At 40.1% G+C, this 25,961-nt stretch overlaps 1 protein-coding gene across 1 annotated transcript; it reads right to left on the bottom strand.

The window, feature by feature from the left end:
• Nucleotides 1–1,543: 1,543 nt before the first annotated feature.
• On the bottom strand, nt 1,544–25,015 carry OPRM1 (opioid receptor mu 1). The gene is made up of 4 exons (XM_015858239.3): nt 24,538–25,015; nt 10,957–11,309; nt 9,479–9,999; nt 1,544–3,917 (listed from the first exon to the last, which is right to left on the bottom strand). Exons 1-4 carry the CDS (start codon nt 24,870–24,872, stop codon nt 3,879–3,881), a joined length of 1,248 nt encoding a protein of 415 aa, XP_015713725.1. The 5' UTR covers nt 24,873–25,015; the 3' UTR covers nt 1,544–3,878.
• Nucleotides 25,016–25,961: the final 946 nt, after the last annotated feature.

The following is a 25,961-nucleotide window of genomic DNA, read 5'->3' as shown; positions in this document are numbered from 1 at the left end:
TTTAAATGCGTAGTTTCTACTAATGTAATCAGTGTCCATTTTGGGGGATTTTGCAGCAAAGTTTGTAAGCTGAAAAGCATCATTTTTTCCTTTAATGAAAATAACTGAAGTAAAACATTATCTAAGAAGCATCATACAGCAAAAGGTACTGTGAACATTCAATAATTTCACAGGCTTTGATGCACTTTTATTCAAGTATCTATGGGTATGTGCAAATTTGTGTGCACTCCAGAAATGTTGAATTTGAAGTGATTAATTGGAGTAATGCACAATAAATGTCTCTTTCATCTTCAACCATGTTACACTTATAGTCCTCAAAAAGACAGCATTTATGGTTTTAAGTAGTCATTTCATATTGCTCCAAAACTGCATTTGTTTCTGAGGAATTAATCTGATGTTGAATACAGAAGCTGAATGCAGGTTTACCTATAGTTGTGCTGATCCTTACTGTGAAGTATAACAGAGAGAGTAGGAGTATGGAATGGCTGTAAAGATTTGTTTGCTTAGAAAAGCATTAGGTCCTGCCCTTAATCTGATGAGTTATTTTGCTGTGGCCTTTTGGGGACTGCAGGTGTCTCTACATCCCAGAGGTCAGCTATGTCTTGTTGGGGATCTGTGCAGTGTTCTTTCATCGTACCTAGGATCATAAACAGAATAAGCACTGCTGTCTGTGTGAGCAGCAAATAGTGCATCAGGGAAGCTCTAAGTTGGTATTGTGAGGTTTCATTTTTCTTCCTGGCAGACAAAATCACAGTAAGACTGAAGGCTGAGTTACCAGTATTGTACAGTCCATCACAGTTCAGGTCACACTCCACAGTTCAGACCCAGCAAACTGACTTATGAATATCTTCTATATCCAAGTGTGTCACTGGGAACTGAATATACTGTGGTATGTTCACATTACTTTCCAGTCCTTTCCTGACGCCAGCATGTGTTTTGCTAAGCTCAACTGTTTTGTGGTTTGATGGTGTCTATGAGACAAGTGGAACATGGGGTTTGATGCAGTTTTGTGTTCTTTTTTTTTTCTCTTGCTTTGGAATTCTGTTGTATTGTATCACTGGGCTAGTAGGACTACCAGTGGCAGCAGATACGTTCCTTGAGGACAATTGGGTTTTCTAGGGACTTGCATAGGCTGGGAACAAGATGAGAGCAGCTGCTGGCCTGCTTTGGATCACTTGTAGTCATCAAAAAATGTGTGCGCATAAGGGACGTACAGAAGGGCCATTAATATTGAAGATTTATTTGCTTTCTTCTACACATAAAACTCCTCTGAGGCCCTGTGTGCTGTACTATGCATTCTGTGTGTGTGCATTACAGAATCATAGGAATGGGTATGTATACCTCTTAAAAAGAAATGAACTATCTGCATGTCCTCCTTTTTAAATAAATCATGGTAGCTGTTCTTTAAAGCAGTCAGATAATATGAGAACCTCCAAGGTGATGTGTTGGTATTGGTTGATAGCACAGCATTTTCTAGAGATGAGTTATTAAAAAAGGGCATGATGATCAACATGTGCTGTGATGTGAATACAGTATGTGCAAGTACACAAGCAACACAAGCATTTTTATTAAAGGATTACAATGAAGATACACAGATTGCGAAACAACATGATACTTTCTCCACAGCACTGCCAGCGAACATCCATGTCTTTTGATAAACAAACAGGGCATTTAACTTATTTTTGCTGATGTTCTGATAATAAAATTTGCTTCTTCATATCCTTGGACCATTATGCCTACAAAAACATTAGTACTACTAAAAATATTTACTGTGAGGTTGCTCAATTAATTATTGGACTGTAGAAACCTAAAATATCTTTTAAAACTTTTTGCTGTTGGCAAGTCATAGGATTTTACCTGTGAGCTTTGTTACATTCCAAGTATAGAAATGATGTTTTCAGTTCATTATGCAAATTCTGTAACAGCTAAGGTACTTCAAACTAACCATTAAACTATGATCTTAGTTTTCTTCCCAATTTACTGCTGAAGGCTTTTGTAATAGTTGTTCAGTGTATTTCAGTTTGGTATATTGTAGCATGGTAGACTGTTCAGATCATGCTAGACTCAGTGCTGTTGGACAGCATTAATTTGCATCTCTGCTTTAGTTTATGTTCTTGTTAGTTAAATAATACTGCTATGTAGTGCAAAAGAACACGTCCAATTTTTTTTTTCAGGTTCCTATCCCATGCTTTTTTAAAGTTAGATAATGACAGATCTGGTTTAAAATTTAATGATGACTGTGAGGAAATCTTGCTAAACTAATGCAAAATTAAACATGGAACCTCTATGACAGCATGGCAGAATTTTTAACAGAAAATGGAAAAAAGGCACTTCTGCTACATCCAATTTCACATTATGCTGATATAAAACCTATTTATCTACACATTTAGCTTCACCACACTGATGAGACAAGAGTAGTGTTACTTCAATTTACAACTCACAAGGATTTGGCCTTCAGTCTTTATTACATAGTCCAAGGCAGAAACAAATGACTTCACACTAAAATCATATTCTGTTACACGAGTTTTAATAGTGAAATTAAGAAATAAATAAGAAGAAATAGAAAGAAAACCCTGTTCCATAGAGTTGTATTTTAGAGTACACTTAAGTACATTGCCCTGCCCCCCCACTTAACTACTCATGGTTTATTTACAAAGCAAGAAACAAACAATGGCTAGAAAATACTATTGCACCACAAGTTATCTACATGGATATCTCTATTTTCCATACAAAAAAACAGATAAGATGACATTTACTAGGATGACATTTACTTCGGTATGATGTTTCTTTCATAAATCTTCATATGTTTTACTAGATAACACAGAATGGAAATGCAGACTGCATTAAGTTAGTTAGAAAAGCAAACATGGGTTTGGTTAAGGGAAAAAAAAAATCTATCAAAATGTATATATATATTTTTAAGCAGCTCTGATGTGCTAACTCTTCCAACCAGTTCACACAAGTTGTTGACTTCCAAGTTTGAGATACTGCCAACAGGGCAGTTGAAATCTGGTAAACTAAAGAGAATTCATTGGTTGCCTGTGCCAGCTCTGACAAGCTGATAGATGTACATCTATTCATGCAGATTCACACTGGAGTTTACAGTAACAGTCAATGCTTTTTTGGGGATAATTCTACTAATAACAGCATGGGATATTTCCGTTTACTCTTTTAGGTGAACTGATACCTCATTGTTTTGACTGTAAAAGTTCTTATATAAGAAGAGAATGGAGATGTTTAGAGGTTTTTCTTTTCTTTAAATTATCACCGAAGGAAATATTTTCCTTTGAAGTTTTGGAACATGCAGTCTTTATAAGTGAAGAACTCTTGTTTCCAACATGTTGTTCTAGATGATCCTGTGAGACTTTGGCACACAAACAACCTACACAGAAAACACCTCTACAAAAAAAGAAATTTAAATATAAATCACAGACCCAACTTCATTTCCCATTATTTCCTGTCATTAAAAGCTCAACTTCTTTTTTTTTTCAAAAGCTGTCTGTCTTTTGTTTCCAACCTGTTTAACACCATTCTAACTTGCCAGAGCGTATCAGATAGCTTTGTTTTAGACTAACAGATGTATATATAATATGACTGTTTTGAACAGTGCAGCTTGGAAAGCCCCCATACCTTTTGGCTCTGCTTGCCCTTGAGTTTCATGCTTCTGTTATGAGCAGTGTAGAAGTGCTGCAGAAGCAGTTTTTGACAGACTGGAAAAGCAGGCACTTTCCTCTATGATTATTCTTTTATTGTTGTTTTTGTTTTGGTTTTTCTCTTTTGAGGGAAAGCATATCCTACACCTTCCCATAGTAGACTGCACAGAAACACTGTGGCACTGGTTTGTAATTGCTTTGAGAGCTATACTGCAGCAGACCCTGTCACGGCAGTGGGGTGGTTTCAGCTTCTTGGAGTTCCAACTGAAAGGAAAGAAATTGCAAACACAATGAGCAATTACTTGTTTTATGCCCCCAGCCCCCCACCAGTCTGTGTGTTTACAGGGTGTGTTTTTAAATAGGTATTTACATCCCATTTGCTTCTATTATGCTGCCCTGTAAAGCTGAGCTGGCAACCCAGGAATCAGGGCGAGCATGAGTCTGTCATAATACAACAAGGTAGAGAGAATGGTAAGAAACAAATTTTGGGTCTGAACTTTAACGACACAGAAACGAATCTTCAGTGCTGTCGTGTTTGCATGAGAGACTGTTTCATAACCAGCCAGAAGTTTTCCTTCTAGTTGGGAACCCTCCATGAGTTTCACTTGTAGAGAAGGATTTCATTCACTCCCTGTATTGTATCTGTAGCAACTGCAGGGAAGCTGGTATTCTAGATGCTATATAAGTTTGCTTTCTGTGTTCACATCAGTAAATTGGCTAGCTCCTGGATTTGAATTTAAAAATCCAGTTTATATTCTGTGTGAGATGGACTTACATCAGGAAATAATCACAACCATCCCTCTGCCCTGGGTGCCCATAGTATCAAGGCCTATTCATGTACAGGCATGATATCCACACAGAAATTTTCATCAAGAAAATCTGCTTACTACACATCATATCCTGAAAACCTGCAACCTTTTTTTTTACTGCTCAGCAATCAGAAATTGTCAAAAATAGGGAGATATTGTAAGCAAGGTGTTTGTTTATGGAAAGCAGAGTCACAGATGAATTGTGAAGAGGGCAACATGTTGCATATGTTTAGGAATTTTAGAGGGGAAAGCAGTTAGAAAATAAACTCTGTTTTCCAGGCACTTCCAGAAGTGACATCTGTTAGGAATACTAATTGGAGATAAATTTATCCAAAGCCAAAACATAACTTAAACTTGTTCAAGTTTATATTGAATAATATATTCAGGAGCTTTCTTTATTCTACATTGAAAATGTTCCTCCACAGCAACATTCTATTAGAAAATGATTTTGAATCAGAATATCCAACTTTTGGAGAAATCCAGATCCAGAACTGAATTTTGAAGTTTTTTTCACTTCTCAATTGAATCTCCTGCTGGAAAGCAATTACCTGCTGGAGAGGAACTTTACAGAGAAAGACCTATGTGTCTTGATGGCCAACAGGTTGATCAACAGGCCAGCAGTGTGATCTTTAGGCCAAGAAGCACAGTGATACCCTGGGCCAATGGGGTACAAAAGTATGGTGGCCAGCAGTCTGTGGGAGGTGAACCTCTCCCTCTTCTCTACCCTGGTGAGGCCATACCTGGAGTACTGTGTCAAGTTTGGGGCTCTTCAGTTCAAGAAAAACAGGGATCATCTAGAGAGAATCCAGCAGAGGTGGATGATTATGAGAAGCCTGAAAAGCTTCCCTTATGAGAGAAGGTTGAGAAGCTGGGACTGTCCAGTCCGGAGAAGACTGGAGATGGGATCTTATAAATGCTTATAAATATCTAATGGGTGGGAGTCAAGTGGATGGTACCAGACTCTTTTAATTGCCCAGTGACAGGACAAGGGGCAATGGGCACAAACTGGAACACATGAAATTTCATATGAACATGAGGAGGAACTTTACTATGACAGTGATGGAGTACTGGAACAGATTGTCCAGAGATGTTGTGGAGTCTCCTCTGGAGACACTCAAAACCTTCTTTCCTATGAGACCTTGTTTTAGCAGGGGATTGGAAATTGAGGTGATGTCCAGTGATCCCTTTCAACCACTACAATTCTGTGATTCTGTAATAGAATATTTAGCTCTTATGGAATAAAAAAGTTCTGATGTTCACTTATTCTAACATCCAGTTTAAGGAATGCATCACAAAAATATGCAGCCTTAGGATTCATTTAATTAGTTTCAGTCCTCATGGCATTGTTTATATTTGTTAACTCCTTTAATTAAATTGTCTGGAAAACATTCTGTTTTCTCTGCTACGTAGAAGATTATAAGGGTCCCATGTCAGTGCAACTCAGCCATGAAAGAATACCTAGTTTTTAACAATCTGCAAAATTAATAGAAACTTGTAGAATTGCACAGGACTCACCAGTACTCCCCATATTTGTTTGTAAGCTCTAACAGAGCTCTAGGAAAACTAACATGTAAGAAAGTACTTTTTTTAGTTTGTTAATCCAGCTTCTAATTTTTTCTTGTTTCAACTAGAACTATTTTTTCTTTACTCAAATATCTTTTTCATTTCTATATCTGGATGCCTGACCAGCCATCAGTCTTTTCTCCCTCAGAAACAAGATGCTCCACAGAGCACATACAATTTTTATAAATGCTCACACCATCAGTGCTGCATTTCTGGGGGATTTCATAACTTGTTTTGTACTTCTCCTAAATAATGATAAAACAGTAATCAAATTCTTAATCCAGAAAAACCTTTCAGCAATCTCGAAGACCCATGAAATAAGCCAAAGGCAAATATCTAAACTCAGAGTAATATGAACGTTTCTGTTTGCTGTTCCTGCTTTTGCACTGATAGAAAATATGATTGTTACTTCCATAAGTGAATGCTTATCTTAAGTGCTTTAAGATGTGAGGCCCCAAGCTGTTCTGCAATTGAGTGCCTGCAATTCTCATTACCTTTAGCAGGAGTAAGAATTCTCACTTGGCAAAAGAAGCAACTTGCAGAACAGCTGTTTCTGTAAAAATAACATGAACTGCGCCCACAACTATAAGGTTGTGCAATTAGAATTCGTAGCAAATGCTCTCCAAGGCCTTATCTATACAAGAAAGTGCTTGTCAGTATACTTAGATCAATACAGATATGCTGGCTAGCCTTGCCTATACAGAAAGCACTTACCTGTGAAAAGAATGTCCTGTCAATAGAATTTACAGAAGCTCACCAACTGTTTGAGCAAAGTGCTTTTTTACATTTTCTGAGAAAAAGCTGCATTCACCCTAGGGCTTTTTCTGTCTAACATAAATAAATACAATGTTACATTTGTCAGTACTACTCAGAGAACCTCCTCAGAGTAGAAGTCCTACAACCTCTCTGTCATTTTGATGGCAAGATACACCAAAAATGTCTCTTATGGAAAAGTCTGTTGTAGAAGAAAATATATTAATGAAGTGTAATATTCAGCTGTGAACATGGCTTGCTGTGAATGTATTCCATCATCTCTGCGGAGGATGAGAGATACTGCTGTTGCTGGCTAGTGTGATACACTCAGGGAGCGCCACAGTGAGGAGGTTCAGGTCTGATCCAGAGTGCGTGTCTGACAGATAGTGGCAGCATCTACCAAAGCAAGGACTGCTGGATGGTGATGAGGGAAACAACTGGGCCAGTTTAAATTCTCTTAAATACCAGACTATGTAAACAAATCTATGACGACAGGAGTAAGTCTTCTTCATGGCCTCAGGGAAACCTGCTAGCAAGTTGCGAGGAAGTGTTACAGAAGCAGGGAATGATGAGAAGTCGCACAATTTCTTACAGTTCAGTTTCTTACAGTTTCTCACTGCCTCTGTCTGATGTTATTCCTGATGTTCCCCCTTCTCTTCTGCATTCTTCCTGTCAGCTCCATTTCCCTTCAGCACCTTCCCTTTCACTTCTCTTCAGTATGCTTTATCTCTTCCTAACTAATTCCACTGCTACTTGCTGAAGGAAACAAGTAAAATCAATCAGCCAAAATTCCAACTGTGTGATTAGCTTGTTCCCTACTGCCATTAAAAAGCTAACTTCTGTCCCTACCTCACGTGCCTCTCTCCCATGGTGTAGATTGTAATCTTTTTGAGAAGGATCATCTTCTGTTCTGTGTTTGCTCTCTGCACAGCAAAATAGGCTTTATTTTAATCAGCCTTTGCCTGTACCATAATAATTTTTGCTAAGGGTAGAAACTCAGAAGGCTACAGCTCTTCTAAAATTTATAAAAAGATTTGCAAGTAAATGTTAAAGACATATGCCTCCAAACTGCGCTGTAAAATGATGGACACTTACTAGGTAAATACTGTTGTCAGATGTGCACAAAATTGTCTCCACTGAGGATCACAAATGCACTAGTGAGAGCTGAATCTATCGAATAAACTTTTGCTTCATATAATGAATACTATGTACATACATACATACATGTATGGGCCCATGACACATTTGGCCGTACTGCTCTGCCACTGAAGTGTGGGTAAGACAACATAATCACAGCTTTCCCTTGTGAGATCCCCCCCATTCCCAAGTGAGAACCTGTTCTATATGAGAAAAAACACAAGTCTGAAACTGGATCAGTTCTTTGGACAACGATGGTGAAGACCTAATATTTTCTGTAAAAGACTGAACAGGTGCTGACTGACTTCACGGGCCACATCTTAGCGTGTATGAGTCAAGTGCTTGTTACATCACCAACTGCAGATGCTTAATACAACTTATTCCTCTCCCTTCAGCCTGCTTCTTCATCTTTTCTGGTGCAATTACTATGCACTATTGGCTTCCCAATGGCCCATATTTGGCACATAAGCTATTTCTTACACAAGAAACCACTAACTTCTGCACCTCAAGAAGGTGCTTAGCTTGTGGCTGAAGGGGCAACCAAGCAGCTCACGTAGGAGCAACCTAAGTATAGTGCTGATGCTCCAAAAGATGACGTGGCAAGGAACTAGGCTTGTGTCTTCAGTGAATTCCAGAGAAGATTAAAACCCTTTCTAGTATTTGCTTTACTAGAATGCCATAATTTGCTTTTATGTTTTGCTTGAATTTCACTGAGGAATGTGGTTTGGCAACTTGGGAATCATCACAGGAACATGAATGTTAAATATGTAACAAAAGTACTTTTTTTTTGCAAAAGCTAAGAAAATACATTCTGAATAAAAATGAGTTTTTTGATAATTTTCTCTTGGTATCTGCTGTGCTACAAAGCCTCTACTACTTGTAGGCTTTTTCTACATAGAAAAGGAATGCTCTGTATACTTCAAATGGCAAAATGGTACAACACTCCTTAATGTGTATGCATATTTTTTATATTTATATATATATATAAACCCACACTAGCCAACACAGATAATGATCTAGCACAAGAACTGCATGCAGAGGACTTTTGTCTACTTCTTACATCCCTTCCAGCAGAAACAGGGCCTTATAGGCCTTCCTTGTACACTTAATCAAAAAGTGTACGTGCACAGCTTTTTCTCTTTTCAATTTGCTGATGAAACAGCAGGATAGAGACATAGCAGTCCTGTAGGAGCAAACAAGGAGTATGAATAGAGAAATCTGTGACTATTCTCCAACCCGTTCAAAACATTCACCTGGTGTATACATTCTGCAAATGAAACACTGTTTTGGATGTTGTGTGTACACATAAACACTGGACCCAACCATGCAAGATACCTTTGAAAGCAAAGTACTCAGCTTCTGGGAATCAACTAAACTGGAAAAGAACCAACACCATGCATAACTGGGGTCCCTGTGTATGAATACACCAGCTTCCAATGTAGCCTTGAAGGTGTTCAGACCTTTAAATAGCTACAAATCAGTATAAACCGTAACTTCAGAATACATGTCATCTCCAAGCGGGAGGCCCGGATCCAGAGATGACATCTCCACTGCTAGTCATACCTGGTGGTTAGTCCTGTCCACAGTGTTGGCAGTGGAAGCATGGTCACGAGTATTTTGTCGGACCCGGGTGGAGTTTTGCTGCTCAATAGTTGAGGAGGTGGGGATGCAGAACTCTCTGAAACACCTTTTGAAATTCTCATCTAGAAATGCGTACAGGACTGGATTGAGGCAGCTATTTATATAACCTAGAGCAATACAAAAGTGCCAGGAGACAGTCTGGAAAGTAGTTTCTGGGATGTTGACCAGGGCTTTAATGATGACATAAATGTGGATAGGAGTCCAGCAGATGATGAACACTGCTACCACTACAAGAACCATCCTTGTGATCCTCCGCAGGTTCCTGTCCTTCTCTTTAGAGCCAGATAACATGCGGACACTCTTCAGCCGTAAAATCATCAGCCCATAGCACACAGTAATTATTAGGACTGGCATGATGAAGGCAAAGATGAATACACAGATTTTCAGTAGGTTTTCCCAGTACCAAGCAGGGTGGGAGAAAGTAAGTGTGCAGTCAATAGAGCCTAGAGAAAGAAGAAAACAGCAGAGAACATGACAGTCAGTTTTATACTTGCTTTCCTTTAAATATGTTTTTAAGTACTGTAAGCAAACAGATGAATTTTTATTAATAACTAAAACAAAACAATCTGTAATCTGTCATTGGTACAAACAGTAATAGGACACAGTGTTGCAAAACATGTAGGAAGCTTCAGTTAGAAAAATAAACCCCAAAAGTAACATGTTCTCCTTTGCATTATATTGCTTTGAATTCTGTGTAGAATTCCAGAAGAGTTCAATTGTCAGAAATGTCTAAACTTTGGCTCACTTCTGATATAAAACCTGATGATGATCAGCAAATTTGGGCTTTTCAGGGTGAAAGGGAAGAGGATGATATGACACTTGGTAACTGAACTAGGGAGTGTTTTTTATATACGTTGAAATGCTGTCATTTGAAGGAAGATCTCTGAGACTGGTGCTCCAAAACATGCTCTGAGTTCTGAACTATACCCTGCCAGGCAAAGCTGAAAACATATATTCATTATCTGCAATCGCCAACTTCAGTGGGAATATACTGGGTAAAACAGTGCCTTCTGTGCAGTACTGATACAGTACTCCAGAAGAAGCCACACCAAGGCAGAGGAAGGGGATAACTTCTCTTGATCTGCTGGCATACGAGGATACCACTGGTACTCTTGTCAAGAAGGGTGGGCACAGATGCTTTTCCAAACACTGCAGTAATTGTGTGGAGCAGGATTCTCATGGTTCCTGATGGAGCTGCCAGTCATCAAAGACTGATCACATGCAATGCTGTGTCTAGTCAAATAGGGCTAGCTGCAAAATTGTTAAAGATGGATTTTGGCATAACTTTATACAGCCTGCAGGTCAGAAATTAGTTCAACAGCGCTACAATAAAAAGAAACGACGCAGAAAGTAATTTAAACATTGAAATATTAAATTTGAGAATGAAAAGCAAGACTTACCCTGCCTGTATTTAGTAGTTGCCATAAACATAACTGGCAGACCAATGGCAGAAGAAAGAATCCAGTTGCAGACATTGACAATTTTAGCATTTCTGGGGGTACGGAAATCAAGGGCCTTGACTGGGTGGCAAACAGCTACGTAGCGATCCACACTCATGGTACAGAGAGTAAAGATACTGGTGAACATATTGTAGTAGTCTATGGATATAACAATCTTACACAGGATTGTACCAAATGGCCATGTTCCCATCAAGTAATTAACACTCTGGAACGGCAAAGTACTTGTTGCTAGTGCATCTGCTAATGCAAGATTGAAAATATAGATATTGGTGGCAGTCTTCATTTTTGTGTATCTAGGAAAAAAAAATAAATTGCAAAGAAAGTGAATTACTACAGCTAACAACAGTAAACAAAATTGAGGCCAGTGCACCATCTATAAGTTACTTCTGTGAAATAACATGCTAAATAGTGTTACAGATCATTTATTCTACTGTTCACCTTTAAATCAAATTATCTTGCTCTGGTTTATCTACAATAATGTTTATAAATCAGTCAGACATAACCTAACAGGTATAAGAAGGATAAGAAAACAAGAAATTTGTGCAGAAATGACATACATAGAAGAAACAACATTATGATTGCTAAAGAATCACTAACAGAGCTGAAAAAAAAATATGTTTGTACATATTAAAATTAATTAAAATTATTCCTTTGTTTCATAGATATTTTTTTTTTTCCCAAGAGCCCTTTACATTTTCAAGTTCCTGTGTCACATCAGTAGCACCTGACATCCACTATTTGTGAGGATGATATATTTTCCAGTGGCACAATGAATCTTTCACTCCAAGTAATCACTCCTGGCTAGTTTTTTCTGATTGCTGCTGAGGTTGCTAGGTGCTGAGGCCAGCTTTTGGGGGTTTAGATGGCTTGCTCTTATGATGAAATTCCCCTGTGATTCTGCAAAGTAATAAGTACAGCATTTGATCAGACATTTTATGTTGAATAGACTGATTTGCAAGTGGAACAGACTCTTAAAAAGACCTTTTGGGCAATCTGTTGGGGAAGACAAAGTGTAAAATACAGTATTTAATGTTTGTTCTTTTTTTCTCTCTGATCTCTTCAGATCATGAGTCAGCTGCAAAGAGCCCATGACAGGGCTACAAAGGTAGCACATCTTTGGAACATCTTGTTAGGGGCTGGAGGAATGCAGATTTCTTCCTGAGTGCAACTAGATAACTTTTATGATGAACATCTGATGAAGTTCATGCTGTTTTTCTTCTCTCATTTCATCACACTGTGCATGAGGATCCAATAGCAATGTTAATGTCAATCCAAGGTGTTTTTTTAAACATTTTTCATATAGACCCAAGCTGTTACTTGACTGCTGTGCTGAGAACTATGATCTTCCAAGTTTTAAATAAAATCTATTCTTTGAAGTTAATGTACCCTGCAAACTTTTCTTAGGGGAGTACTCCCTTTATCCAACAGACTGTAACAGCAATTTAGACATAGTTGCTGCAAGCATCTGTGCCTCTATTTGCAGGGAATAACTTAGAAAAAAATGCAGAGGATTTCAGTGTGGGAGAGGCAAAATGAGCTCCAGCTCTAAAAGCAATTTAGAAGGTGGAGAAAATATTTTCTGGGCAATTTGTTGAAGAACCTTGGAGAGACAAATGAAAATAGGAATATTTCAATAATGACTTTACTAAGGAAAAAAAGTTGCAATAAGCCCTCTCTTTGTTATCTCTCTTGTTGTTTATCAAAAATGAATGCGTTCTCTACAGATCTTACAACAGTTCCTAGATTAGCTAACATTCTGTCCAGAGAGTAAACTTGGATGTTTGATGCTAGTTTGAGCAGACCGCACAGTTTGCTCCAGCCTGATTGGCTCAGGCAGCAATAGCAATGATGGCTGAGGAGGGGCAATGGCTCTGAGCCCTCAGAAGCTGAGAAAAGACAAATGAGGACTCAGTGCTCTCACCCATGCTGCTGGACCATTCTCAGTTTTGAAATGATCACTCTGTCTTCATGGCTGGAGAAGAATATACAAGCTTAGGCATGCAGCTCAATGCCACTGCCATCATATCTGAGTCTGTAGAAATTCTGACCAGAAAGCACATCATCATCAACTTGTGATAATGATTTTTTTTATCAGTAATTAAAGCCATTACAGTGCTTCAAAGATAATGCTTGACAAAGCATATACAAACAAAAAAACCCCAAACATCAGCCAGTAGGTAAATCACTTTCAGTTTAGCATGCTAGAGGAAGGGCAGAGAAAAGCTCTGAATAAATGGAATAGCAATTCTTCACTGATACTACCATGGGCCCCACTTAATGCTACAAAAATAAGCCTAAAAGTTCTTGGAATTTCCATTATTTCACATAGTAATTTCACATAATAGGCTCTGGAAACTATTAATGAAAATTCTGCTTGATGTACTCTTGTAACCTACGTATTTATAATCATGCTCTTCTTACAAAGAAAGGAAGTAGAGCTTTTGTGGTGCTCGAAAGTATTTACCTCCAAAATTGCTTCATGAACAAAAGCCTATTAAAATCCACAATATTCTTTTCAGTGACTTTTATGGGATCTGGGTATTTCTCTGTACTGAATATATCAAGATTTTATAAGGACGTTATTGCTAAGAAGTACATTTTGTTGAAGGTGTATTTCTCCAAATAAGTAGATTATCAGTGTCACTAGGATTGTTTTATTTTGTATGAAAAAAATAAATATTGGCAGAATTGATTTTAACAGCACAAAAAATAACAATCCTGAAAATGAAGCTCTTCAAATTCTTGATCTTGGCTTTTATTTTACCTTCTGCTAAGTTACCAGTCTATAAATTTTAAGAAGCAGAGCAAACATTTCCATCATAGGACACAGCTGTGTATGTGATGAAATATACTTCAGATATGCAACTGAACTCATGGGCTACCTGTAAAACTTTCTTATAATACCAACAGCACTGTGTGTATCTGTGTATACAATCTTTTAATGGATACTGCTTTTGCTGTGCAATTCAAGGCCACTAGAGTGGTAAACATTTACCTCAGTATTGCTCTTAATATTAAAATTAAATATGTTCATTATAATTTAGATACCCACTAACACACTTTTTCTATCTCATCAGAGTAGATTTTGTATCATAAAATATTAATTTTTATTAAGTGTCTTTAAAAAAAAAAAATAAATGATATGACAGTTCAGTTTTACAGCTTTAGGTCTGTCTAATTCTGTAGGTCATATTCAGCCTTGCCTTATCACCACTCTATCCAGCAAAGATTTAAAATATATCTGAAGTTTGAAGATTTGAGCTGTAAAGATCCACCCAACTTGAATTCGCTTGTAAGTAAGAAGGAAGCAGCAAGGAAAAACACAAGAATTCTACTGAAATAGTCACTAAATTCCTGACACTCAAGGATACGTAAAAGCCTTAGACTGGTAGGCCATGGTCCAGCTGTAGTTTGCAAACCCATCCAAAAAATCACCAAACCAGAGTTATTGACTTATAAAACCTAAAAAGACCCTGCCTCAATTGCAGAAAGTATAACAGCACCATGAGCAGGGGCCATGAGCATCTTCCAGTCACGACAGAGGAAAGTGATTGTGCTTCTCCCTCTTGCTGCAAGACACACCACAGCTCTGATTCTGGCTTACTCACTCCTACAGTGACATCTTCAGCTGATCACCTTTGCAGGTGATTGATTTTTTGAAAGCATTTTTAAGCCTCAATAGCTCAAAAGAACAAATAAGATGACATATTTTCTTAAAACCAAAACAACAACAATCAAACAAACAAAAACCCCAATACATGACATTTTTAGTACACAGTATGCTTTTTCTAAGCCTACCAGACACAGATATACTGCTACCTGATTCTTGTCCATACCACCTATTGGAGAAGCCATTTACATCCATATGTACTAATGAAATATATTCTCTCCCAGATCTTTCAGTCCTGTAACATCAGTCTAACACCATCTTTGTACCATTAACTCTTTGCAAAGAATGTAGAGATGGTTCACATTTAGCCCAATTAATATAGCAAAACATCCCATTACAAATTAATTTCAAAACAGTGAGGAGAGAAGCAATAACAGTGTTTTGCACTTAGGTGATAGGTGGGCCAATGATAGATGGTAACAACCACTTTCAGCAACACAAAGGCATAAAAGCTTTTGTTCATTCAAAGCTAATTGGGAGACAAAAAACTGCTTCATTTTATCTATGTAAGGTGCAAAATATCTGAAAAACTAGTTAATTACAGGAGATTTATTGCAGAATGCAGTCTGCAATACCATTAATCTGGTTTGGCTGATTGAAGAAACAACAGCCAGCAATTGGGTCTTGCATTCAGACAACTTGTCATAATTCTTGTTGATTCAGAATGAGATTAGGTTAGTGTTTAAATTCTTTTTTTTTTTTTTTTTTTTTTTTTTTTGCATAAACAACTTGTTAAACAAATGAAGAATCATTGTGTGCATGCATTAGATTTGTTGAGGTCTCCTTGGGTGGGAAGATAAAAACATGTGAAGCATGACTAGTTGAATCAACTTAAACAAACATTTATTTCCATGGCTCTTCAGGTACATTCTCTATATGCAACCCAAAAACAGTAAGAAAAACATATTTTTCATGTGTGCTTTCATAAGTTATCTAGTACTTTCATTTCTCACTGAGCCCTTAAAGCTCTGACAACAGTTCAGGCTGGTCTGGACATCACTTTCTTCTGTCTCTTATTCCAATGAGTATGTTTGACTCTGAAGTGGCGTCTCTTTGCCATAACCCAGAAAGTACCTTTGGTCTTAAGTAACAGAACTAAGTAATGGCCATTCTGTCTAATTGGCCCTTTTTTTTTTTTTTTTTTTTTTTTCCTTTTGCATTGTAGTGCATCTTTCTCCACAGAGTAAAAGACCTGCACAGGATCCCAGCCACAGTTGTGGTGTTGTTTGAAAGTCATGTATATTCCATACGAGCCTAATCTACCTGTCACAGAGCACACAGTTTCAAGCACACAGCTTGAAGATTTAGTCTTTAATTTTCCAATTCAGGCATACTCCAGAATGCTGTAGGCCATTAACTCAAGCTCTAGATACAAGCAAAATGAATTCATGCAAGCACATTACTACGCAGTCAGTACCTGGACTGCGACACACTGGTTAACAATCAACTTGTCCTTTTGATTTATGCTCTCAATAGGAGACCGTATACATGGATGTAGTTCAAAAATAAGTCTCCCAAGAGAAGCATCCAAACACCAAACAGAAACAAAGACAACTCCAGCAGGCACAGAAATTATAGCAGAAAATGTTCATGCTTATTTATAGTGAAACTGTGCCACTGCAAGCACATTTGCTTACTTTCTGAATTGACTCAGAGTTTGGAGCAAGAACTGAACTGGGTAAGGGAACAAAATCTCCTGCTGCTGATGCAGACAGAGGCAGCAGTTGCTCCTGTTGAAGCCTTTGCCAGTCACTGCTGATAAGGAGACCGAAGTGTAAATGCTGAACTTGGTGAACACAGAGCAACAGGAAGCCCTCTCTTGCCTAAAGACAAAATTTATTTGGCTTATCTATAGAATTTTACATTTATAAGTGAGAAAAAAACAGAGCTCTGAGGTTGTGAAGTGTCTTGGTGGGTTAATTAGAAGGATTAAAAAAAACAGCCATGAATATACCATGCCTCACTTCAGGTGCCACAGCATGGCGTACAGAGTGCTTGACTTACATGGTGGGGAATGCAGCAAGGCATGCTGCACTATGACAGAGCAGCTGTGCTCTTCCTTCCTCACACATCTGCAAGGGGATGCACATTTTCTGATGAAGTTTGGTGGTATGTGTAGAACATGCATCTGAGTGTATGACAAACAACTGCTGAACTGTAGCTATTTCAGCTCTTACCTCTTTCCTCACTCATTCTTTGCTTTCCCAGTGTTCAGTCCTCATTTTACATTTTTCTTCTCCATAGCACAAATGAGTGGAATCCTACCTCCGTCATCTTACTATGCCTCTTCCCCATATTGGTCTGTATTAAAGCATTTGCAGATCCACTATTTGCTGGTAACTGCTTACATATGATGGGTAAGGAAAGAAGGTTTCATGCAGGAACATCTGCTCAGGTTTCTTCTGTACTCAGAACCAAATAGTAGCTTAACTCAGATCTCAGCCATGGTTCAGGAAAGCTGAACAAAAGCCTGTGAGGTTCCAGCAGCAGCCCTTTCAGGAATGACATGTTGCCAATGACAGAGTCATGAGGGCATCTGACTCATCCTGTTTTCAATTAATTACAATAATGTGTTGGGCTTTGGGCTAAAACTCACTTGCTGCTTTCTTTAATGGTTTTTCCTGCCATTTGTTTTTCTTTTTTTCTTTTTTTCCTCCTTTTTTCTTCCCTCCCCCCCCCCCCCTTTTCTCCCCCCCCACCCTTTTCAAAGAGGGATCACACAGAGGTCCCTTCTCTGCTATTTGATTTGAATTAGTGAGCTTAGTCCCTCCACAGAATGAACAAAATAAGCTTCCAGCTTTGGAAAAAAATACCTACCTACCTACCAGAGGAAAGCTGATCCTTTCCCTTCAGGTGTAACTGAAGGGATTTAGTAGCAAGGAGATTATTCCAGACAGAACACACAAATTCCACAGTAGTTCTAAAGGGTAATTATTTTATTATCATCATTCTCTTGTTACTTATTTTTTTATTACGTGTTTATGCAAAATATCACTACAATTAACCAATAGGTCTTCAAATATACTCATATCTACTTGCCAGGCAAACATTTAAAATGTCGCAATGATAATTCCTATCAACCTCATTTCTTTTTTCTTTTCCCAGATGCCGGAAAGAGCTATTTTATGATAAGAAGAAACGGCAGCAAAATGTATGCTGCAATTCTAGTGCAGTCAGCTGCTGGTATACTGAATTGTTCCCCTCAATCTAGTTAAAGAAAGGAAACATTATCTGTAAATTATTCCTGGACTCATTCTCGTCTGTTCATTAAGCCATCTCTAGCTCAATCTCTGCAAGTTTGACACTGAAGCACATATGAATCTCCAGTAATGGCTGCTGTTTTTGCAGTTATTGTGTAACACATCTCTGAGAAATAAATCAATGGTGTTAAAAATGGTAACTCTGATATATTGCTATTATTCAGCAGTGAGTGCTCAATGCTGAAATTTTTTGCTTTGCCCAAAGACATGCAAAGGAAAACTGTCAGGGAAATGATTAGGACTATGTCAGTGACAACTGAGATTACATTTTTATAGGAGAGGCAAGTTAACAGCTATTTTCACTATTTTCAGAAGATAAAAAGATCTTCCACAAATCTTCTTGATTTGTAGACTGATCTCCTCGGGTGAGGACTGTACATGAAAGATCCCCTGCTTGACACAGAAGCTGGTAGGGAAGCTTTTGAAGACAGTTTTACTGTTAGCAGATGTGAAATCCACACAGAAGTGATGGGGAACAGCAGCAGCAATCCTCCCTGGTTAAAAGCTTTCACAGCAGCAGCATGGGGCTCAAGGCAATGCCAGAGACCATACAGAGTAGAGTTTTGATAAATATGCAGAGTGCAGTCTCTTGTGTGTAAGTGATCAGGATCTTCCTGTGGAACGGTTGGGTGCAATCTGGAAAGGAGCAATAGAGGTGAAACAAAGGGACAAGAGAGAGGATGAACATGGAGGAGGATATGGCAGAAAAGAGAGAAGAATGAGGTCAGCTGGAGGTGAAGAAGGAAGGCATGACAGAAAGAAGTGTGACTATACATTTTGAGAAGACCACATATAAAGTACTAGCAAACATGGACTTAGTACCATGTAACAAGGACGAGTTTCCATCTGGAACTGGGAGGGAGGCACTGACATCATCACTTTATGAGAAAGATTTGGGAAACTGGCTTCTTGCACGTTTTTCTACTGAAGCAGCACATCCCAGGACTGACATAGATTTCAGCAGTGTGCAAGGGGGGGAACAGGAAAGACCGCAACTGATAGACTCTCCTTTAAGAAAGCAAATCCTCTCATGCTGGCATTGCTCTGTGCCACACACCCCATTCTATACAAACAATTTTGTTTTGAAGTTTTATTCCTGATCTGAGACATAAGATCTCATAGCTGATAATTGAACACTTCTCTGTGAGAAGGTGGAAAAAACATGCTATTTCATGTCCTTCACAGTTACTTGACTAGCTACAGCTTATCACCTATCATTTTAACCTTTTTTCATCACACAAATTCAAAGGGAAATATAAATAAATAAAAAAATTAATGTTAAACAGATGAATGATAGTTAACACAGTTAGGCTAAGCAGTGGAATGCTAACGAATACCCTTGGAAGCCAATTTTAAGAGGAGCAAGGTCTTTGAAAGATAGTGATAGAATCCCCACTAACACAACAGGAGAGCCAAATTCCACAGAATAAACCAAACAAGAAACAGATGATTATAAGAACAACTTTGCTTGAGATGAGCCTAACAACTCACTAAACAGTTTATCCCAGATTTTCCTAACATATGGATATAATGAGTAGCTTCGTATTTTCAAGAGAACAATCAAGGACTGGAAACACATTTTCATGGGGAATCCCAATTAAAAACATCTTTTTTTTTTTTTTTTTTTTTTTTTTGTGCAAGGGTCCATTACTCAGGATCCTTACACTCAGACTTAAAAATAACTAATTTAGAATCCTTAACAATGTTTCAGAATTCTCAAATTTTACTTTAGAAAATGACTGCTTCAAAACAGCTTTGTTGAAAAGTAACAGTATTCCCAACATATTATTTCCAACCCTATTGTAGATTCAGATATTTCTGGGACTGCTGCATGGAAAAATGTCCACAGAAAGGTACTGAAAAAATGCTGATGCAAAATGCAGTCCAGAAATCTGCCTGCAGTACAACAGACTGTTAAAAGGAGTCTCACACAGGTATACTTCTCTTTCTTCTTCTCATTGTCTAAACACCAGTTACTGTCTATGCCTGGAAAAGTGGTAATGATTATGAGACTTTTTGGCTTACATTGTGTTTTTGTCTGAGATTTTGTATGTCATCTTTTGCTCTAGAAAAATGTAAAAAGGAAAGCCTGTCAACAATATTCATTAAAAGCTATGACTGATGATTTGAAAACAAAACAGTATTTCGGGATTATGCTAGCTCACATTAACTCATCATTAATTTGCTAGTAATTAAAATATGGATAATATGTGCTTATAATATGTTCTAGTTTTACTGATACCATGAACAGTCAGAGCAATTAGGTTGACTTTTATGAGGAAACTGAGTGAGGGGAGAAGTTTTCAGCCTATCTATCTCTGCCCAGGGATGGAGGTGCTGCAGGGGTAGCCCAAGTCCTGCAGGTGGGAGTTGGCTGGGCAGCCTGACCTGGCCTCTTTCTCAGAGAGACCGTAGCTGTTCTGAGGTCATCAACCATGGTTATATCAATATAACTTAAAAAAAACCAAATGAAAATATAGAAGTATACATGGCATTTTATCTAATCTGCTCCTCTTGATTCTGGAGGAGAGGAGAGCACCTTACCTTAGATGTTGGTAAATTTTTATTGCAAGCAGTGTGCAAATGAGACATATACCTTTGTGTAATGTGGTGTGCTGGGGGTCATCTTCTCACTGCACCACTCTTTGAATTCGGCTTGTGGGCTGGTCTTGCCTACTTAGATTCCCTTAAACCTTGATTGTCTCCACCACTTCTCTGGGCAACCTGTTCCAGTGTCTCACTATCTTTATTGCAAAAAAACTTTTTCCTTACACCCAATCTAAACCAAACTTCTTTTAGTTTGAAACCATTTCCCCTTGTCCTGTCACAACAGACCCTGCTAAAGAGTCCCTTTTCTTATATCCCCCTATTAGATACTGAAAGGCTGCTATCAGGTCTCCCTGGAGATGGCAGATGCAGTGTCATCCAAATGAAAAGAGATTGAGGTTGCTGTGGGCAGGAAAGAAAAGAATGTATTTTATGGATTTCTATGTTTCTAAATTCCCTGAACTATACTGCTACAAGGCATTCCATGGATCTTCTTTCATACTGGATCCATAACTCAGAGCCCCTTTGCAAAGAAGAGCTCCTGTTGTTTTTTGTTTGTTTGTTTGCTTGTTTGTTTTTGGAAAAAAACTCTTTGCTTCAGTCTGTTTTAACCTCTGATCATTTTCAGTGGGTCATCTTCAGCTTACTTCTCAAATCAGACTCTCTCCACTCCATATCCTGTTTATGAACTGCTTGTTTTTCTTTCCACGTGTCAGAGTATTCCTCTGAAGACATCCATTCTTCCTACAATTGAAATTACATGCCAAGTCCCTTTCTTACTAAAACAGTACTCTCAAAGCACAAGTGAGCCAGGCTGAAGTAAGCAGAGGTTTCAGAAGTGTACAGTCTTCCCAAATCAGATTATGATCTAGTCATAATTTTTGTATTTTATTTTTCAAAACACAGTTGAGAACTGTAAAAAGCTTTTTGCCTCAAAGCAGACTTCTCCGTAATCACTTACTCTAATGCAAAAAGGCATTTCCCTCATCCTGTGAAGGATCAGGGGGCACCTCAGGCTCCTTTGTTTATGATATGTGACAAAATGATTAGCACAGCAATTAAGGCATTGCTCTTGCTTTGAGTGCTAATAGCATCTACTGATGGCATTGCTGCAGTCTCATGGCATTTCACCCAGTGCACGGCCGGGGCCTCAACTTCTCTACTCTGGTGATGCCAAAGATGTTCAGCTATGATCTATCACAGTTTTTTAGCACTGTGAACACCTCCTTAATCACAGGCCATATTCTTCATCCCCCTCTCATCATATCCCACTGACTTGTCTAGAAAGCAAGAAAAGCCTATAGATTGATGTGAAATTAATTCAGTGCCACATGATGATAGTAACTGTACACAGAGTTGTACTCCACAACAACTAGCTGTAGCATTTGCTGTTAATATAGCTGTAATGACACTGTGTTTGTATTAGTAGTTCATGCTTAAACAAAACACATGAGGAAAAGAGATAACAAAATTCATGGCTGGCAGTAAAACCTGACTATTATTGCTGTCACTCAGAAGGCATTTTTCATACCTCACAAAGGAAACAGCTCAGTGTCGGTAACATGGGGTTCAGCTTCACGTACTGTAGATATAATGCGTTGTAAATATTAATTCAAGGAAGAAATAATTAGCTGAATAGAAACCATTTGGGAGAATGAGGAGGGTGGTTGAGATTGCATGATAATGTACAGGTATACAAAGCCCATGACATTATATATTGATAATGACAGTTCCACATCTGGCAAGCAACTGCACTGCTCTGGCTCCAGGCCCACAGATCTGCTTCACATGGAGGAGACGGGACAACTGGATGGGGCTTTAAGGTCATCTGCTTATAAAAATAACTTAATAGCTATTCCACAAAATGTTTCCAAAGAAGCTGAGCACAATGTATTAGCATGCAGCACTCCAAACTTTCACTGGACTCTAAGAGGTGAGTAGGGACAGTTTCAAACATCTGAGCATCTCCCCCAAGCTTCTGGCATTTTCAAAGTAAACAAGCTGCCAATATCACTTTCAATTTTTCTTTCTTGTAGTATTAATTCATCTCAAAATTAACACAAACATCAGAACTTCCTTTTTCTTGAGCAGTCACTGTATGAAAAGTAGATAAAGATAGGGAGATTTATAGTATGTCAAATTAGAACCAGGGAAAGGTTTGCCTCCTATCTTTAGTGGGATCTAAGGTTTCCTGAATATGAGCACATAAGCTCACTGTTCCATATATGCATGTAATATAATATGGGAATACTCTCATGTCAGTATAGCCTGCAACAGGAAAAAACTCAGAGTTCCTTACAGGTGCCCAAGTATACCAAACCTATATAGAAGCACAGAAAGGAAAGGCATTGTTGTGATGCTTAAACTGCAGATTCTATTCAACCATAATAAGCAAGCTTTTTTTCATCCTAAATCAGGAAATATGAGTAGGATATTGAGAACGAAATTTGTCATATGGAAAGCTTCTTGCTGTGAAAGCATAGGAGACCTGGGTTCAGTCCTATCTCTGTTGCAGAATTCCAGAGTGGTTTTAAGGAGGTAATTTAACTGATTTATGTCTTCCTCTGTAAAATTAAAACATATTTTTTTTTGCCTTTTATTGCTTCTGGCTTTTGTGTTAAGGTTTAATCTCTGGGAAAGATGGTCTCAAGATAGAAAGCTGAATGCAGGTGCCTCATTTAATTTGGCTTTGTGGTGTAAGCGTAATTGAATTAATTAATATAAGAAATATGAACCCAGAACAGGTTATGGCTGGTATAAATATACAATTCCATGGAAGACTTCTAACATACACACTGCTGACAACCACCCTGGCTCTGTTACACTGTGCATCTGCTTCTTCTCCCAAAGGAAGGCGTTCACTACTTGCTCAGACCATTGCAGTCATGTTCCTGTTCAGGGGCACTTCTCACACAGACAGCTTGGATTTCAGCTTGACCAAATTCTCATGGCACAAAGAATCTTCCCTGTTCTGCCTCTAAAGTATGGCTAAAGGCAGTAGGATTCTTAACTGTAATAGTCTGAACCGTTGGTGTGTGTAAGTCATGTTCCCAATAGGTTTATGAGTTGTACGGGCTTTGCAGACACATCCCCAGCAGCTGCTGTTATGTTGTACACCAAAAGAGTCACTGGAGCATCACCCTGGCTTGTTACAGCTACCACTGAGCCCCACGCAGTGTCTGCACAGAGGGACAGAGGCTGCCCGGGGTAACTGCAAGACCTGCGGCAAGGAGGGAGCACTCCCCAGGGGCACTCCCTGCATGGTTCGGAAAGGCCAGCTGCCCGGGGCATTCGAGGGCAGCTTCGTCCCGTTCGGCCCCGCCGCCCCCGGGAGGTGGCACTGTTCCTCCACGAACACCCGACCCGGACTCCACCGGAGCCCGTTTCATCTCTCTGCCACCCGCTTGCCGCCGGTTTACGGTTATGAGATTCCTCGTGCGTGAAAGACACATTTGTGAGGGACCTGCGGGTGACAATGCCGCTCACTGCTGCAGCGCAGCTGGGAGCCTGGGGAGCTGCCAGGATCCCCATACGTACGGGTGGATGTATATACAAGTACACAGACCCAGATGTATACGAGCATAAAACACGCACATCAACTCTCGAGGTAAAGATCTATAAATCCAGGTAGAGAGAGAAACATTGAGCTGAGATGCCGTTTATATTTTGCTTTTGTGTTGGCACAGGTTTGGGGACAGATGCGCGCTGAGTGCTGTGCGTATACCCGCACACGCGGTGGCTGCGGTCCCCTTCTACCCTCCCTCAGCAGCGGACAGCTGCGAGTGTCGGGCCCCACGGTCGGAGCGCTGACGGGTGCTGCAGCCCTAGGGGCACGTAGAGCATCTCCGACGGGGCGCTCGGCCCCGCCGCGTTTTCCCTCCTCGATCTCTCGCTCCGACGCTTTCTCAAAGCCTCTTCTACTCATCCACCCCGCACCCAGGAGGCAGGAATCCCTCGCATCGCATCGCACCGCTCCGCGGAGCCTCCGCAGCCTAACCCCGCCGCCGCCGGAACGCCGTTCCGCAGCCCGACGGCGGCACTCACCTGATGATGACGTACATGACCAAGAAGTTGCCGAAAAGCCCCACGACACACACTACAGAGTACAGGGCCATGATGGCGATAGCCGTGACCACAGAGGGGCCGCCGCCGCCCGCGGGAGCGCATGGCCCGCCGCCCGCGCTGCCGTTGGCACCGCTGCAAGGCTCGGAGCGGTTCCAGCCCGCCGTACCGTTACCCCATGTGCCCGGAGGCGCGGCCGCGCAAGGAGGCACGGCGGGGCGGCAGGCGGCAGCGGAGGCGTTGGCTCCGAAGGGAACCTCCAGGGCGCCGGCGAAGAGCGGCGCAGAGCCGTTTCCCAAAAGGTAGGCGACGGCCATGGTACGAGGCGGCGTCAGAGCGGCCACCGGTTCCCCGTGCCCGAATGCGAGAGATGCGCGGCGCGGGCGGTGCTAGGGAGGCGGCGGCTCCCGCCCGCCCCGACGGCGCGCCCCACCGCTGGCTGCGGGCACATGTGTGTGACGGGCGGGTCGGGAGGAGGAGCTGCGACGACGGGGAAGATGCGGAACGGGGGGGAGGTGGCGCTTCACTCCCTTGTGAGGTCTTCGTGAGGCGTCAAGCGAAGCGCTTTTTGGGGTTAAGAGTGTGCTGCTGTAATAGAGTCTGCCCTGCTGTGCATCTGAGGATGGGGAGCCCTTAAAGCGTTCCCTTCCCCTGGGAAGTGGTGGTAAGCAGCTGGAAGAAATGTCTGGCGATGCTGCCCGAGCTGAGCAGGGGTCAGCGTGCAGCTGATTAATGCAGTGAATCAAGAATATCGACCAGACTGTGCCCTCCCTGATTCTGTGGCTTGGAGAAAGAGTAGCTGACACTGGAAGTAAAACGTGGGGAGCTGTGTGGTACCACACTGGACAGAAATGTGCTTTGGAAATTATTAGGAACTCCTGTATTCACATAGTTTTTGGAGATATTTCCACTCTAGACCTGTAAGAGCCATCTCCCCTAGAAATTGGTTTCATTGTTGTCAGATGTGATAACATTCAAAAGAAAAGATATGGAGACCGTTCTCTTTATTGGAAGGCAATGTCCATACACTGAAACAGGTGTTTGACTTGGCCACTGCTTATTTGCACATTTCTGTGTACAGACAGACATTGCCAGCAGTGCCAGCAGGGTGGCTGATTGCTAATTACCAGGACCTGTTTCTTTTACTGCTTCATCAATGAAATCAGAAGGGTTCCTTGGTAAGGCAGAAGAAATACTGGTGATCAGGAAGCAGATGGAGTGGCAGTGATTGCCCCTGCTGCCTCATCACAGACTTGTCCTCAGTGTCTGTGCTTACCACAGGCAAAGCATGTCCTGCTGTTTCAGGAATGATAATGGCAGAAGAAGAAGAGATGAGTTGCAGCCTGCCAGAAAGATGCAAAAATATAGGCAATTTAGATCAATGATTTCCTGAGCTTTTGTGTCAG

The sequence above is a fragment of the Coturnix japonica genome, chromosome 3 (assembly GCF_054131305.1).
Source record: "Coturnix japonica strain WE chromosome 3, WE-NBRP24, whole genome shotgun sequence".
Lineage (NCBI taxonomy): Eukaryota > Metazoa > Chordata > Aves > Galliformes > Phasianidae > Coturnix > Coturnix japonica.
The sequence above is the reverse complement of the archived record's forward strand: the minus strand, read 5'-3'. Positions and strand labels throughout refer to the sequence as shown.